The sequence below is a fragment of the Medicago sativa genome, chromosome 6, assembly GCF_051527215.1.
Source record: "Medicago sativa cultivar Bolivia chromosome 6, Bolivia_mono, whole genome shotgun sequence".
Classification (NCBI taxonomy): Eukaryota; Viridiplantae; Streptophyta; class Magnoliopsida; order Fabales; family Fabaceae; genus Medicago; species Medicago sativa.
In genome coordinates this window covers 95,529,641-95,545,680 of record NC_140754.1, presented here as the reverse complement: position 1 = coordinate 95,545,680, position 16,040 = coordinate 95,529,641, and the positions used below count along the sequence as shown (strand labels likewise).

General features: G+C 34.6%; 3 protein-coding genes across 3 annotated transcripts; all 3 read right to left on the bottom strand.

Annotated features, from left to right (window-relative positions):
- LOC146918506 (F-box/kelch-repeat protein At3g23880-like) lies at nucleotides 1–1,236 on the bottom strand. Its single transcript, XM_085717440.1, has one exon. The coding sequence runs from the start codon at nucleotides 1,204–1,206 to the stop codon at nucleotides 1–3; it is 1,206 nt and encodes a 401-aa protein (XP_085573566.1). The 5' UTR covers nucleotides 1,207–1,236.
- Nucleotides 1,237–5,218: 3,982 nt separating this feature from the next.
- LOC146918505 (F-box/kelch-repeat protein At3g23880-like) lies at nucleotides 5,219–6,463 on the bottom strand. The gene has a single exon (XM_085717439.1). The coding sequence runs from the start codon at nucleotides 6,440–6,442 to the stop codon at nucleotides 5,219–5,221; it is 1,224 nt and encodes a 407-aa protein (XP_085573565.1). The 5' UTR covers nucleotides 6,443–6,463.
- A 6,418-nt stretch (nucleotides 6,464–12,881) lies between these two features.
- On the bottom strand, nucleotides 12,882–15,552 carry LOC146918504 (F-box/kelch-repeat protein At3g23880-like). The gene is made up of 2 exons (XM_085717438.1): nucleotides 14,177–15,552; nucleotides 12,882–13,121 (listed from the first exon to the last, which is right to left on the bottom strand). Exons 1-2 carry the CDS (start codon nucleotides 15,550–15,552, stop codon nucleotides 13,049–13,051), a joined length of 1,449 nt encoding a protein of 482 aa, XP_085573564.1. The 3' UTR covers nucleotides 12,882–13,048.
- Between the last annotated feature and the right edge of the window lie 488 nt (nucleotides 15,553–16,040).

Genomic DNA, 16,040 nt, shown 5'->3' with positions numbered 1-16,040 from the left:
TTACTTCCAAGGAGTCGAAACCAAACTTTCAACGTAATAAAAGGAAGAATACCAGTATCTTTCGTTGGTGATTCTTGTTCTCTCTACTCTCTTATCCCTCTGATTATAGATAATTACTCTTTGATCTTCGTCATCATTTATCAATAATATCAATGTCTCTCCATTCTTAGAAATGTACAATGGCAACAATGAATCCATTTTCATGTATGGAAGGTTTTGCATTTGAAGATTAACATATTCAATTCTAAATAACCGAGTCCAAGACTCTTGAACTCCAAATTCCTTCATTTGCCATATAACAAATTCAGTTTTCTTAAAATCATGTGAAAAGGAAAGGCAATCCATCAGAACCTGAATAGATGGAACCACACATGGCAACTCATTAATACTCGAGGGAAGCAAAAACTGTGTGTATATCTCTGTCGAAAGATCAAGAGAAACAATCACATAAATCTCAACAAAAGGGATAGTTAACCAGTTAACAAAAATTGATTGCATGTCTTCTGGAATAGTTAACCAGTTAACAGTTCCACTCAAATGCACACCATCACCAGCGACAGGAGGACACAAAATATTTCTCCAACATTTATCACCCAAGTTGAAAATTCTAACCTTCCTTCTCCATAAACCTTTGTTCTCTAAATCTTTCTCTGTACGAAGCGCCACTACTTTGTAAGTCCCTGTTAAATAATCACAACCAAAATTGAAGTTGAAAATGCCTAATGATGGTATATTATCGTGAAAAAACCCTAGTTCTTCAGATAAGGTCCTGGTTGCAGGGTTCCAGATTCGTAACCAGAACTTAGCCTGCGAAGTTGAATTAGATGTGAAAAGCAAACACAGCAATCCATTGCATGAACCAATGACCCGAAAAAAATATTTGTTATCCAACCAATTGTTATAAGTGTCACCGGCAACAGGGATTGACGGATGGTCGAGTAAAAGTTGCATCGGTAAGCATACATAATGTATCATAAAATGTGTGAGTATGAGATGAGGCTTTTGTACCGATTTGTAAAGGTGCTTTTGGATGAAAGTTGGATTGGAGAAGAGACTTTTCCATGACTTACATACGCAACTGAGTCGCGCTACGGTTTTCACGTTAAGGAGAGATAGGATTACTGCGATGAGTTCTTCGGGAATAAACACCAGCGGTAACGGCGCATTGGATTGAAGTTGCTCCTTCATTGGAGAGATATCATCCATTGGAGCAGTGGCGTTGAAGTTGAAAACCTAAAACCCTAACGTAAAAGCAAACATGAATTTACATAAATAAATAAAAAATATCAAGAATATATATTACCTATTATGATGCTAATTTTTTAGATTGGACTCCTCTATTTTTATATACAAAAATTCAAATATTAAAAAAAAAATATACAATAATTTTGAGATATTTTTAAGAAAACTAAAAAAAAATATTGTACTCAGTTTATCATAATGAAAATTATTTAACAAAATGAAAAATCAATTTTTTATTAAATGCCAAATATATACACCCTCCGGTCACAAATATAAGCAAAAGTCTATGTTTTAGATTCATTCAATAAATGATGTATGTGGTCTTTATTGTAGACAACATACATCATTTATTGAATGAATCTAAAATATGAATTTTTGCTTATATTTGTGACCGGAGGGTGTATATCTATAGGGGCTGCTAACTTGCACCCACATAAAAACACTAAGGTGCAAGTTAGCAAGCTGCACCTACTAATTATTTACCAAAAAACATATTTATAACCCTGAAACCTGTTTTAAGCAAAAGGGTAGATTTGTCATTATATTATAACCCTGAAACCTGTTTTAAGCAAAAGGGTAGATTTGTCATTATATTATTAAATTAATAAAAACAATTTCACACTGCAGAACATGCATCCTAGGTCGTTTATAGTGGGATGCGGCAGCTGAAGTTTGAATAGGCATGGACCCCCTTTGTCTGAGGGTATTTGTATGTTAGTTTCAAATTAGGATCAAGGTTCTACTGTAGACGTAGTTTCAAATTTTGAGATGACTAATATAGTGAAGCAATTTATTTTGTTGCCAAATTGTGTTATTCTAGTATGTATATTCAGCAGAATATTCCCCGCATTCAAAGATATGTTTCTAACCTTTTTGTATAACTCCAAAGCATCAAGGGTCACAATTTCATAATCCTACTATATCATACCTTGTAAATTTTCGACCTCAATGGATCTCCTTCTACAGTAGGTATTAACATGGGACATGAGATGAGATCTTATAGAACCATCCAGTGTAAATAAGATCGACTTGTTAGATGGTCTCCATAAATGGCCCCTGAATTTCTGCAAAGCTAACATGTAATAAGTAATCTTGAAATGTCTGATCGATGCGATAAGCATTGTGCTCTTGTGTAATGGATGCAGGGTGTGCTCTCAACATGTCCAGATAGCCTAAGCATGTGCTCTGGCAAGCGAGGAAAAACCATTTGGCGGCTGCAGTTGATCTATTCAGAGAACCAGCTGGTGTTCTCTAATGAAAGCGTCTACAGATGCGCTTCATAAGAAGAAAATATAGCATCATCCACCACTATCCAATCCAAGAAATAATTGTACAAATTAGGTGTCCTATGGCCATTTCCAGGAATGAACCATCATGTATGTGGTTTGGCCTCATTATAGTAAGGGTCAAGTATCTGAGGACATATTTCCTTAAAATTCTACCTCCACAATCTAGTAATCAAAAAAATTGTTACAAAAAACATCCAAAATATCTTAAATGTTTAAGTAAATGCTGATGAATTTGTCACATCAACCAAGTAATTACAGAGGAGGGATAAATTTGTGTTGTTTCATATGCTTACATGAAATTTTTGTTTATAAAGTTTTTTTGATGCATGTTGATAGCATTCCGGCTTTATTGAATAGGAAAAAAACGCGTCATTTTATGAGCATAGACTCTGTTTCTATGTTGACACAGTTCAGATTATATAATTCAAACGTGTGTTTTAGGAGCTCGTTTTATATAATCCTAACAATGTCAACTTATAAACTGGAATTGGTCTTTGAAAAAGTCTGTTCAGGGGTATGATGCTTTTCAGATTTTATAATCTGAACTGATATTAGCTTGATTCAAAATTTATTTTCCGAGTCGTACTGAAATAAGATTTGGACAAACTAGAGCAATTTCTAATTTTCTTTTTACTGTTAATAGGATTTGGATTAAATAATCCAAAATATGGCAAATATAGTTTGAGAAATTCGGAGGGCTCGTGAGAATAACAAAATATGGATTTAATTAGGCATTCCTTTCATACATCAGCGGAGTATCAAGTTGGATTTAATTAGGCATGTATTGTAGATTGTTGATGATTCTTTTGCTTAAAGTCCTACGATTATCTAAACTGTTTTTATCCCTATTCTTTTATGAATATTTCAGTGGGAGTATCAAATTGGTCCTAGTGCAGGTATTGAACTGGTGATTATATTTGGGCTTCAAGGTACATCTTTGATGTAATTTACTTAACCAACTTTAGGTTCATGTATCAAGAAATGTAAAGATATGTTTCAATAATTAGTAAGGGTTCTTGTTCATGTGCAGCTAGATTTTAAGAAGTAGCTATTTACATCAAGCTTGACAAATTATACTATGCATCGTTTTTTAACAGAGAATTACTGTCTGAACTAAATATCTTGTTTTTTTTTAGCTTAGTGCTTGTGTACCTTGCTGAAAGCGAAAAAGGATCCATGATTCAACACATTGTTACTTTACCTCGTCGAATAAATATCCAAGGCTGAATCTCATGTTTTGCAATATTAACACAATGTCATTCATGAAACTGAAGGTCTCCTGTTATCAACAAGCTTAAGAGAGAGAGGTAAAGAGTTAGGAAAAGAAAGGAGAGAAATCTGAAGGAGAGGATCCAAGTCCGTTTTTTAAAGTGCGTTGCAATTTCTTGGCATGATGATAAGTTTGTTGCTTCATAATAACCTAAGCAATATGTTTTTATCAGAAGCTTGTTGGTTCAAAATTATCTCTCTCTTAAGCTTGTTGATAATAGTCCGTTCCAAGCACAAGACGTACTCGGAAAGACAGTTTTGCTAAACACAACTGCTACTGTAAGCAGCAAAACTAGCAGAAAAGAGACTATAAAACAGTTAAACTTGATGGAGCTGCCACTGACACTGAAACAAAGAAGCCATAGTAGACCTAAAAACCCTCTAAAATAATCAAAAACAAAACTTTATAGCAGGAAACCGAACCAACAACAACAGCAGGAAACTACACATCCGATCCAAGCTGCATATCAGGGGGAAATACGCAGTTGAAACCATCAAGGATACAACACATAATAACAATACCAACTCCTTAAACATCTGCTGCTTCAACACCCAAAAACCTTCAGCAATTCCGGATACAAAACCGACTGTTACTGACTGCTACTGCACTATACTAGACTGAATCAAACCGCAGCCAACCTATACTTCGATTCACTAAATATATATAAACTTAGAAAACAGAGAAAAAAGAGTCTAACTAATTCCTAAAGAGTCTAAATAATTCCAATAATACTCACAGAGCAAGCTTAGTGTTCACAAAGTAACAACTATGAGAAAACTTGCAAATACCACTCTTTGAATTGCTTGCTTCGCTAGAGAAGTGGTGAACGTATTTGTTAGGGAGATCAAATATGCACACGTATACATATATGCTTCACCATAAATTTCCCTCCACCTTATATCTATAATCATCTTTAAAACAAAAAGATTAGCATTTTTTAATCAAACAAGTGGACACAACTTGAATAAGCTAATATATAAGTTCATATGTCATATTTGAACTTAAACATAAATAAAGATCCAGGTCATATATCAAAATCACAAAAAATATGGGCTAGCTGTACGAAGTTTATGTTTCAACCCCTTAAACAAAAATCAAGATGAAAAAAAAAATTAAGATTACTATTTCCTACTTCCAATGCTTTGATCATAATAATCTAGTGCAACCGAGATCAATGTCATCTTTGTCGAACCTCTTCCTCTCATAAGAATTGCTCTTTCTTCTCATTTTCCTCCGATATAATAAAATAGAAACCATTTAATCCAGTAGATTGCTAGTCCATTAAGAACGAATCATTCTCCGATGTAATCGACCTTCAGATAAAATATTAAAACATGTTACAATAACATACAAAAGTTTTAAAACAGCATACATGGATTACTATAGATTCAAACAGTTATAAATTGTAGAAGATAACTTACTTCCAAGGAGTTGAAACCAAACTTTCAACGTAATAAAAGGAAGAAGACCAGTATCTTTCATTGGTGATTCTTGTTCTCTCTACTCTCTTATCCCTCTGATTATAGATAATTACTCTTTGATCTTCGTCATCATTTATCAATAATATCAATGTCTCTCCATTCTTAGAACTGTACAATGGCAACAATGAAGCTTTTTTCATGTATGGAAGGTTATGCATTTGAAGATTAACATATTCAATTCTAAATAACCGAGTCCAAGACTCTTGAACTCCAAACTCCTTCATTTGCCATATAACAAATTCAGTTTTCTTAAAATCATGCAAAAAGGAAAGGCAATCCATCAGAACATGAAGAGATGGAACCACACATGGTACCTCATTAGCACTCGAAGGAAGCAAAAACTGTGTGTATGTCTCTGTCGAAAGGTCAAGCGAAGCAATCACAGAAAGCTCGACAAAAGGGATAAAAGCATTTAATGTTCCTCCAACAAAAAATGATTGCAAGTCATCCCGAACAGTCAACCAGTTAACAGTTCCATTCAAATGCACCCCATCACCACAGATAGGAGGACACGAAATATTTCTCCAACATTTATCACCCAAGTTGAAAATTCTCACCTTGCTTCTCCATAAACCTTTGTTCTCTAAATCTTCTTCTGTACGAAGAGCCACAACCTTGTAAGTCCCTGTTAAATAATCACAACCAAAATTGAAGTCGGGAGTGCCTAATAGTGGTATATTAATGTGAAAAAACCCTAGTTCTTCAGATATTGTCCTTGTTGCAGGGTTCCAGATACGTAACCTGAACTTAGCCTGCGTAGTTGAATCAGATATGAAAAGCAAACACAACAATCCATTGCATGAACCAATAACCCGAAAAGAATATTGATTATCCAAGCGATTGTTGTAAGTGTCACCGGCAACAGGGATTGACGGATGGTGGAGTAAATGTCGCACCGGTAAGCATACATATACATATTCTATCATAAAATGTGTGAGTATGAGATGAGGCTTTTGTACCGATTTGTAAAGGTGCATTTGGATGAAAGTTGGATTGGAGAAGAGACTTTTCCATGACTTACATACGCACCTGAGTCGCGCTATGGTTTTCACGTTAAGGAAAGATAGGATTACTGCGATGAGTTCTTCGGGAATAAACACCGGCGGTAATGGTGCATTCGATTGAAGTTGCTTCTTCATCGGAGAGATATCATCATCCATTGGAACAGTGGCGTTGAAGTTGAAAACCTACAACCCTAATGTAAAAGCAAACAAGAGTTTAAAAAAAAATAATACAAAAGAATTTAGGGTATATCTATTTATTTATACTGTTAATCTTTTTGTTATCGATATATATATTCCTCCTTTTTTTTTTTGAGGGATATATATTTCCTCCTATGATGCTAATTTTTTGGATTGGACTCCTTTACTTTTACTGGTGAAAAGATGGGCACCTTTCCTCTCTTTTTATTTAGCCAACTTTGAAAATTATTAACTGTGTTTATTTATGAAATTTTGATTTGGACTAAAACTAAAAAAATAAATATTTGTTGCTCTCAAGTTATAACAAACCAAACTAATCAAGATTATTTATATCAATGACACCAACAATATAACAAAAAAAATATAATCTAAATTCTTTTTTTTAATTACACCAACAATCTTTATGATAGAAAAATTTGTATAAGGGTATAATTGAGATAATAAAAAAGTAAGAATAAATATGCTCGTATAGTTTGTTACACTTTTTAAATGATAAAGGAAAAAAAATCAGACATATACATATATTATATATACATACATATCGTGTTTGTTACATTTTTTTTAATATTTAAATTTATACTTATCTATTTGTTACATGTGTTATTTGTATTCAAAAGTGAGTGCATTTTTGGAAAGAGAAAGTCAACCCAAAAAAGCTGAAAGCGGGTGTTTTCTTTATATATAGTTTTTGGAAAGAGAAAGTCATCCCAAAAAATTTGAAAGGAGGTGTTTTCTTTATATATATATATATATATATATATATATATATATATATATATAGTATAGATATACATATACAATAATTTAAATATTCAAAAAATATATTTTAATTTGTCAAAAAAAACATTTAATATACATTATTTTGAGATATTTCCAAAAGAAAATAAAAAAAATTGTATATGTTTACCATAACGAAAATTATTTAAAAAAATTAAAATTATTTTTTTTAAATGCCTAAAACAATGGAATTCAAGGCACAAGCAAAACATGTAGAATCCCATCAAGGCACACGCACTACCACTACCAAGGAAGCAGCAATGCAAGGCGAGCCACCCTCAACTGATAGACAACCAAAATTTGGGCCACAACCAAACTTTTGAGCACAAATAAAAGGCTTAATAGCAGTTTTTGCCCCCTAACTTTCACGAAGTTGCGATTTTGGCCCCCTAAAAAAAACTACAAAACCGCCCCCTAAGTTTTGCAATTGTAGCAGTTTTGGCCCCCCAAGGCAAAAATAAATAAATAAATAACACGTGGCACCTCACTTAGGGTGCCACGTCAGCGTAGACCGAGTCAAAATTGGCCTTGGGGACCAAATCTGCCACAGGTGCAAAACTTAGGGGTGCGGTTTTGTAGGTTTTTTCCTTAGGCGGCCAAAATCGCAACTTTGGAAAAGTTATGGGGCTAAAACTGCTATTAAGCCCAAATAAAAATAAGAGAAATGATATTTTGACAACCACTTTTTAACAACTTTTGGACAACTTTCTCTCTCATACTCACATGATGTTGTTATCATCTCTCTTCCTTTTTCTCTCTCCATTGTTTTTGACCAATAAGAAGTGAGAAAAACAAGGTTGTCAATGAAGTTGTCATCAAATGGATGTCAAAATATCATTACTCTAAAAATAAATTAAAAATCATCAAACGATATTGGGAGACAGTCGTTGTTTCTGTGACAATGTCTTATAGAATAGGGTATAGAGGATGTTTTGTATTCAGCACAATATTCACCGCATTCAAACATATGTTTCTAACCTTTTTGTATAACTCCAAAGCATCAAGGGTCTCAATTTCATTATCCTACTCTATCATACCTTCTTGATTTTCGACCTCGACGGATCTCCTTCTACAGTAGGTATTAACATGGGATATGAGATCTTATAGAACCACCCAATGTAACTATGATCAACTTGTCAAATGGTCTCCATAAATGGCCCTCGAATTTCTGCAAAGCAAACATGTAATAAATAATCTTGAAATGTCTGATCGATGGGATAAGCATTGTGCTCTTGTGTAGTGGTTACAGGGTCTGCTCTCAACATGTCCAAATTGCCTAATCATGCACTCTAGCAAGCGAGGAAAAACCATTCGAAGGCTGCAGTTGATCTATTCAGAGAACCCGCTGATGTTCTCTAATGAAAGCGTCTACCGATGACCTTCATAAGAATAAAATATAACATCATCCACCACTATCCAATCAAAGAAATACTTGTACAAATCAGGTGTCCTATGGCCATTTCCAGGAATGAACCAACATTTGTGTGGTTTGGCCTCATTATAGTTAGAGTCAAGTATCGGAGGACATGTTTCCTTAAAATTCTACCTCCATAATCTAGTTATCAAAAAAATTATTACAAACACATCCAAAATATCTTAAATGGTTAAGTAAATGGTATTCAAGTTTCTTAAAATTTTACTTAAAGAGGGAACAATATCAAACTAATTTGCTTTTCTGTTGACTTTGTCGCATCAACCAAGTAATTATAGAGGAAGGCCAAATCTGCAACATCCGAATACCACTTTAGTGAGGCCTCGGAAGAAGTTTAGGTACATCACACAAACATATTACTACTATTTTTATTTTTATTTTGAGGGAAACAAACATATTACTACTATTGTAAGTGAAGATAGTGCAGCTAACAAGGTAGACCAAATAAGCTTTGATACACTCAGTCTTAAATATTGATCTCTAACAACCTCTATCCCTTGCTATCAATTTGCAAGGCTTTGGACACATTATGGTGGAAGATTTCTTGAAGCCAATTGAAATTTATATAAGCCCCTTTCAGTCGGCCACACTTAATTATCCTGAGCATCTTGTATCTTTAATCTAAGGACCTCACTCATTATAAATAACTCAGAACCTTCATCTTTAAACATTGGTGGGACATGGCTAAGCAGCTTACCATAAATATGCAAGTGCAACAGGCATGGAACATCTCATCCAACGTGATATTTACCAATCGGCATATGAAAGATATTACAACTCAAAACCATACAAGATTGATTGACGATGTTTGGAGGTAGGCTATCTTTTTACCATTGTTGATGTGTTTTATAGGTTAGACGGTCCTGATAAATAGTAACAAAATCATCTAAAGGAGTATGTAAATAAAATAAATATTAAAAGTGGAGAAATTATAAATATGATTATGGTTTCTAAAATTCGTCAAGAGTGACATATTAGACGGACCGCCACCAAATCCCTGATTAGTTGCTACCATCGATCTCAGCATCTTGTGGTGGTGGTGGTGGTTGGTTATGACATGGTGGTGAGATTCGGGGACGAGGACGGGGAATGTGAAATCCGTCCCTACCCCGCCTATTGCCATGCCTAATCTAGAACAGCCAACATGAAAGGGCAAATTAATCTTTAAATCAAACAAGTATATAAAAAAATAGTATTCACATTCCTAAACAAAATATCGATACCACATTTCACTACTTCACTACCTAAACTACATTAACTGTCACATTCTACTTCATCAACAGCTAAAAAACTCAAACCTTCAACAAAAATATGATGAGATGAAGTTAACACTTACTTGTTGGGTTTGAGAAAAAATGTAACAGAAAATAAAATATATTTGGAGCCAATTTGAGGAAAATCAATGCTTGAAGTGGAGAGTGGCTGGATGTCATGAACTCAAGTTTTTTATGCGTTTTGAATCAAGTGCCACACATATGAGAACAAGGCTTCTGTCTTAGTATTATTCTGATACAGATCTGAATGTATCTTCTGATACGTAGCAACCGGCGGATACCTTCTGATCCCATTGGATTGTTACTCCCGGGGTTTAAAAAAAGAGCAATTTCAGAATTTTGAGGGACATGTGAGGAAGTATATTGTGCACATAGAGCAATTTTCAAAATTTAATGTCCAAGTCTGACATGTAGCTTATCCTATACTTATTTTTAGGTCCAAATCTGACATTTTTGAAAGTTTAATATGACTTGCTAGCCTACTTAAATAATGATAATAACAAAAAAGTCATACAATTTCCTTTAATGTCTAGGCATGATGGTAAGCTCATTAGTTTATAATCTAAACAGTGTGATAGCCGTTATTACATAATTGAAATCAATGACAAAGACAAGTACATATACTTAGATTGTACTCTTACAAAAATTTTAAAACAATTTATTTTGATATAGATATCTGTTTTATGTTAATCACAAAACATCATGCTAAGCATTACAAGTTTCCTTCCCATACGAAGGACATGAACTTGCTTACATCAATCATATAATTACATTATTGATAGCATGCCATTTCGGTTTCTTGGAATTTATGGTTGTGTTAATCCAAGATGACATTCAACTTGGATCCCGGTAATTGATACAATGAAGAACCGGCTATCTAGTTGGAAACTGGAATGGTAGATATCTATCAATTGGGGGCAGGTTGTTATTACAAATCGCCCAAAAAAGTACTTTATGAATTGACTCAAATTCTGTTAGGAAACATGATATCCAATGAAAGAATGAGAGAAAACTCAAATAATCTTTGTATTGATGATAAAAGTGAATATTACAAATGAGTAAATTGACCCACTAATGGGGTGGTTACAACTATATATACTACTAGTACTACTTGAAGCTAAACTATATCTCTAATAAATTCAACGAAGATTTCTTTGGAGAAAGGGTTCGGATGGAAATAAGATTAGTTGGGTGAGTTGGGAGAAGGTGTGTCAAACAGAAGAAGAAGAAGGACTCGGAGTAAAAAACTTGTACTTATTTAATTTATCATTACTAAGCAAATGGTTATGGAGGTGCATTGCAGAAAAGGATAAGTTTGGTCTGTTTTAATAAAGTATAGGTACAGTCCTGTTTTACAAAAAATGCTCCGTCCAGCTATTGTTCAGTCAGGAAGGATAGACTCATTATGGTGGCGGGATTTATGTTCTATAGGAAAGGTATGTGAAGTCGAACCAAACTAGTTTACAAATTCAGTTGGGTGGGTAGTCAGAAAGGGTGAAAACGCTTTGTTTCGGCGAGATCTATGGCTTGGCGATCATCCTTTATGTGATAATTACCCTGCTCTCTTTAATTTGGCAGAGAAAATTGTTTATTAAGCAGGGCTTCATAGGTGGCAGTGGAGGTGGTGTCGAAATTTATCTCTTAACGAGGATGCACGAGTGGATGAATTAAATGTTTCTCTTTCCGATGTTCAGGTGCGGGCTGGAATGAATGACGCAATTATTTTGCTACCAGACAAATTCAAAGGCTTTACCGTCAAGGGATGTTATGATTTATTGCACGGTCTGCAATATTATGCAGCAGCTGATGCAGATTTTTTATCTGCAGTAATAAGGTGACTTTGGGCTTGGCTGTTTCATCAAAAATTGCAGTGTTTGGCTGTAACATACTGTAAGAAAAGCTCCCAAACTGAGTCAATTATGGAGGAAAGGAGTCATTCAGGATATTCATCAACAATGTTGTGTATATTTCTTTGAAGGCATAGAATCGACAAGTCATCTAGAACCGTTTGTATATTGTGTGAAAATCCAAAAGATTTGGGATGCAATGTTCAATTGGTTGAACTGGAAACCAGATGGTTGGAGCTGCGAGATAGTAGATAACTTTCTATTGTTCAATTCGATTTTAAAAGGAAAGAAAGGTTGGAGGGTCTCTCACTTAAGCTGGTTAACGAAAGTTTGGTGCATTTAGTTAGAATGCAATGATATCATTTTCAATGGAAAAGTCGCGATTTTAAAAGGAAAGAAAGGTTGGAGGGTCTCTCACTTAAGCTGGTTAACGAAAGTTTGGTGCATTTAGTTAGAATGCAATGATATCATTTTCAATGGAAAAGTCGCTAATGTTCTTGAGGTGGTTGATCATATTAAGAGAATGTCATGGTCTTGGTTCATTTGCGGAGAGGGTAGGAATAAGAATTTAGTATATTCAGATTGACTGGTCATGTCCACTTGTTTGTCTTCAAACTGTTTAAAGTTTGCCTCTTGTCGGAGAGTTATTACCGGTTGCTTTGGATATTTTTGCATTTGGAGCTGTTATGACCAGTTGTTGCTCGGTATACTACATGGCATTTTCATGTTTTTGTTGCATTCTAATTGCTACAATATGTAGTGGCAGCCTAGTTTTTCTGTTCTTATTGGCTGAGGTAGGTTCGGTTACTTAGTGGCTGGGGGATTATAGTGTTTTAGCAGATAATCCTATTGTTCCATTCTAAGTAAAGAATTATATAAAATAAATCATACTAAACAGGAACTTTGTCGAATCATCTTTGATTCCAAATGCAAGCAGTGCCATGTACTATATTTATGTTGTAGAAGAAAATCACCTTTTCCAATCATAACATTCGAATACTATATTTAAGTCCGCATTAGATTAGACATAAACAAAGAAGAGATCACAACCCGAAATGCACGACATCTTTTCCAATGTTTCATACCCAAACTTCATTAACTTAATAAGACTTTTTTTCATAGTACATAATCATCATAATATAGTAAAAATCGTCCCCAAGATCAATATCACTAGGCTGATCATCATCCTCTGATAACAAAATATTCCAACAATCCTAAGATCAATGTCACTTAGTTAATCCTCTGAAGACAAATACCCTTCCTCTTCCTGTTCATCTTCCTTATCCTCTTCCTTTACATCTTCAGACCTAAATCAAAAAATATTTCCATAACATTAAAATAATAATATAAAATAAAAACACAGAAGAGAAAAACGAATACATTATTATAATAGTTAAAAGTGCAGCCATATCCATCTGCAAACTGAGAAAGATATTAGCTTCTTCAACCATGAAGCCGTGATCAAAACTTGCGGTAGCCTGTACCCCATTCATTAATAGGTATATTGCAATATTATTATCATAAGGTATACAAATAAAATAATTTTCACTTTCAAAATTAGCAAGGATGTGCTTAAACTGGAGTAAATAAAATTAGACCAAGAATAATATTTAATTGGCACAAGTATATAGGTAAAAAACAATTAGATAGATACTATTAATTGGTACAATTATGTAACACAGGTTTGAAGAAATGAAATTTGAAAAGTTTGAAGAATTACATAATTATGGTTTTTTTTTTTTACCATATTATAAGTACAAAGTTTCCACCACCGTTTTGCGGTAACTAATCTCTACGGGAGAACCTTTGGGGCATACAAGGTGAGTTCTCCCCTTCTCACTGAATGTTCTCCATACCTAAGAGTCAGGGATCGAATCCCTGACCCCCGACTTAAGGAGCTTCAATCCCTAGTCACTTAGACCAATTCATTGTTGGTATATTTATGGTCTTTCTTGTTTTCATCTATCTAGAGATATATAGGTGCGGGAAATTTGTACAAGTCTACCACTTGCTCAACAATCAGTTTCACATATTCCAGCTTCCACTTTGTTTTATTAAGGGTTTTCCGTTACCAAATCAATGTTAGTTCATACATAGCCAAATTTAAATGGGCCCCCGCTAGTGGACGATGGGATTGCTCCCCCCGAATCAATCGGTCTTTAGATCGGATAGCGAGTTTAAAAAAAAATCAAGAGAAAAACATTCAATCCAGTCGATTGCCAATTTGTTAACAATGACCAATAGATTATCATTTTCAAATATAATCAACCTAAGGCATCATACGAAATATTTAGATAGATTCAAACAGATTACATAAATTACCACAGATTCAAACAATTGTACACGACAGAAGAGAGCTTACTTCCAAGGAGTCGAAACCAAACTTTCAGCATAATGAAAGGCAGAGAACCAACTGATAGAGTAAAAATTGAAGATTCTAGTTCGCTTTACTCTCTTATCCCTATGATTATAGATAATTATTTCATTGTCATCTTCATCAATTGTGAAAATCAATGTGTCACCATTCTTAGAAAGGTACAAAGGGAACAACGGAGTATCACATTTCATGTATCCAAGTAAATCCAATTCATCATAGATCGGAAGGTTATGCATTTGAAGATTAACATATTCAATTCTAAATAACTGACTCCAAGACTCTTGAACTCGAAACTCCTTCATCTTCCATATAACAAATTCAGTCCCCTTGTAATCGTGCGAAAAACAAAAACAGTCCATCAGAACTTGAACAGATGGCACCACACATGGCACCTCATTAAAACCCTTAGGAAGCGAAAAATGTGTGTATGTCTCCGTCGAAAGATCAAGGGAAACAATCACAAAAAGCTTAACATGAGGAATATAAGCTTTTAATATACCTCCAACAGAAATTGATTCGAAGTCATCACAAACAGCCAACCAGTTGACAGTTCCGCTGAAATGCACGCCTTCATTACAAATATGACGAACCATTGGAAAACTTTGAATATTTCTCCAACAACTATCACCCAAACTGAAAACTCGCACCTCATTTCTCCTTAAACCTTCATTCTTTTTCACTTCTTTTCCTTCTTGACGAAACGCCACCACCTTGTAAATTCCAGAAAAATAATCACAACCAAAAGTGAATGTGAACATAGGGCCAGATGATATAGGCTTAGAGTCACGAAAAAACCCTAAATTTTCAGATATTGTCCCTGTTGCAGGGTTCCATAAACAAAACCAATAGTTAGAATGTGTAGTTGAGAGGGAATTGAAAAGCAAGCAGAGCAATCCGTTGCAGGAACCAACAACCTGCCAATGGTCATCCTTCAAACTGTCGTAAGTGTCACCGGCAACAGCTATTGAAAGATTCTCGAGTATACGATGCACCGGTAAGGATACAACCTCACAATGGTCATCCTTTAAACTGTTGTAAGTGTCACCGGCAACAGTGATTGATAGATTCTCGAGTATACGATGCACCGGTAAGGATACAACCTGACAATGCTCATCCTTTATAGGATCTTCCAGAATTGGTAGTATGAAGTGAGGGTTTTGTGACGACTTCTTAAAATGCATTTTACCGAAAGTTGGATCGGAGATGAGAGTGTTCCATGATTTGCTTACGCACTTGAATTGCGTGATGATCTTTACGCTAAGAAAAGAAAGGATTTCAGCTATGAGTTCGTTCGGCATGAACATCGGCAGCGAAGAAGCGTTGTTAAGAGGACACCGATTGTTAATTGGATGTATATCCATTGGAGCTTGAAAATCTGAAGAAACCCTAACACAAGTTAATGGACGCAAACCAATTGTGAATTTGTGCGATAATAAAAAGAAGGTAACAGCAAACACAAGTTAATGGATGCAAAAGCTTGTTTCACTATTTAAGAATCGTAAATCATAAAACAAAATAACACTAACCTTTGAAGCTTGCAATGGAATGAGGTGCAGACATGAACGGTTCTCACTTCGGTAAAGAATTAGGGTTGTGAAGTTTTAGGAAGAAGTAGGGCATCACAAGGATAAGATTGTAATATTAAAATTTACATTAGGGTATTTGTTCAAATAATATTTCTATATTTTGATATTTATTTTCTCTCTCTCTCTTTAAAAAAATAAAAAAAATCTTTTCAATCACCGGATTCTCCTTTAAATCTTGAGCAATGCTAAGGACAGTCACTTTTACACTCTCCATTTCACACTCTCTCACATATTGGCCCACGTGTCCCACAACACCTTTTTTT

Excerpts from the sequence above, each read along its gene's own strand:
- LOC146918506 (XM_085717440.1), bottom strand. The coding sequence starts at position 1,206 with ATGGATGATATCTCTCCAATGAAGGAGCAACTTCAATCCAATGCGCCG.
- LOC146918504 (XM_085717438.1), bottom strand. The coding sequence starts at position 15,552 with ATGGATATACATCCAATTAACAATCGGTGTCCTCTTAACAACGCTTCT. Across the intron at positions 13,122-14,176 it reads TTGGTTTCGACTCCTTGGAA|GTCTGAAGATGTAAAGGAAG; the intron begins GTAAGCTCTCTT and ends TTTTTGATTTAG.
- LOC146918505 (XM_085717439.1), bottom strand. The coding sequence starts at position 6,442 with ATGGATGATGATATCTCTCCGATGAAGAAGCAACTTCAATCGAATGCA.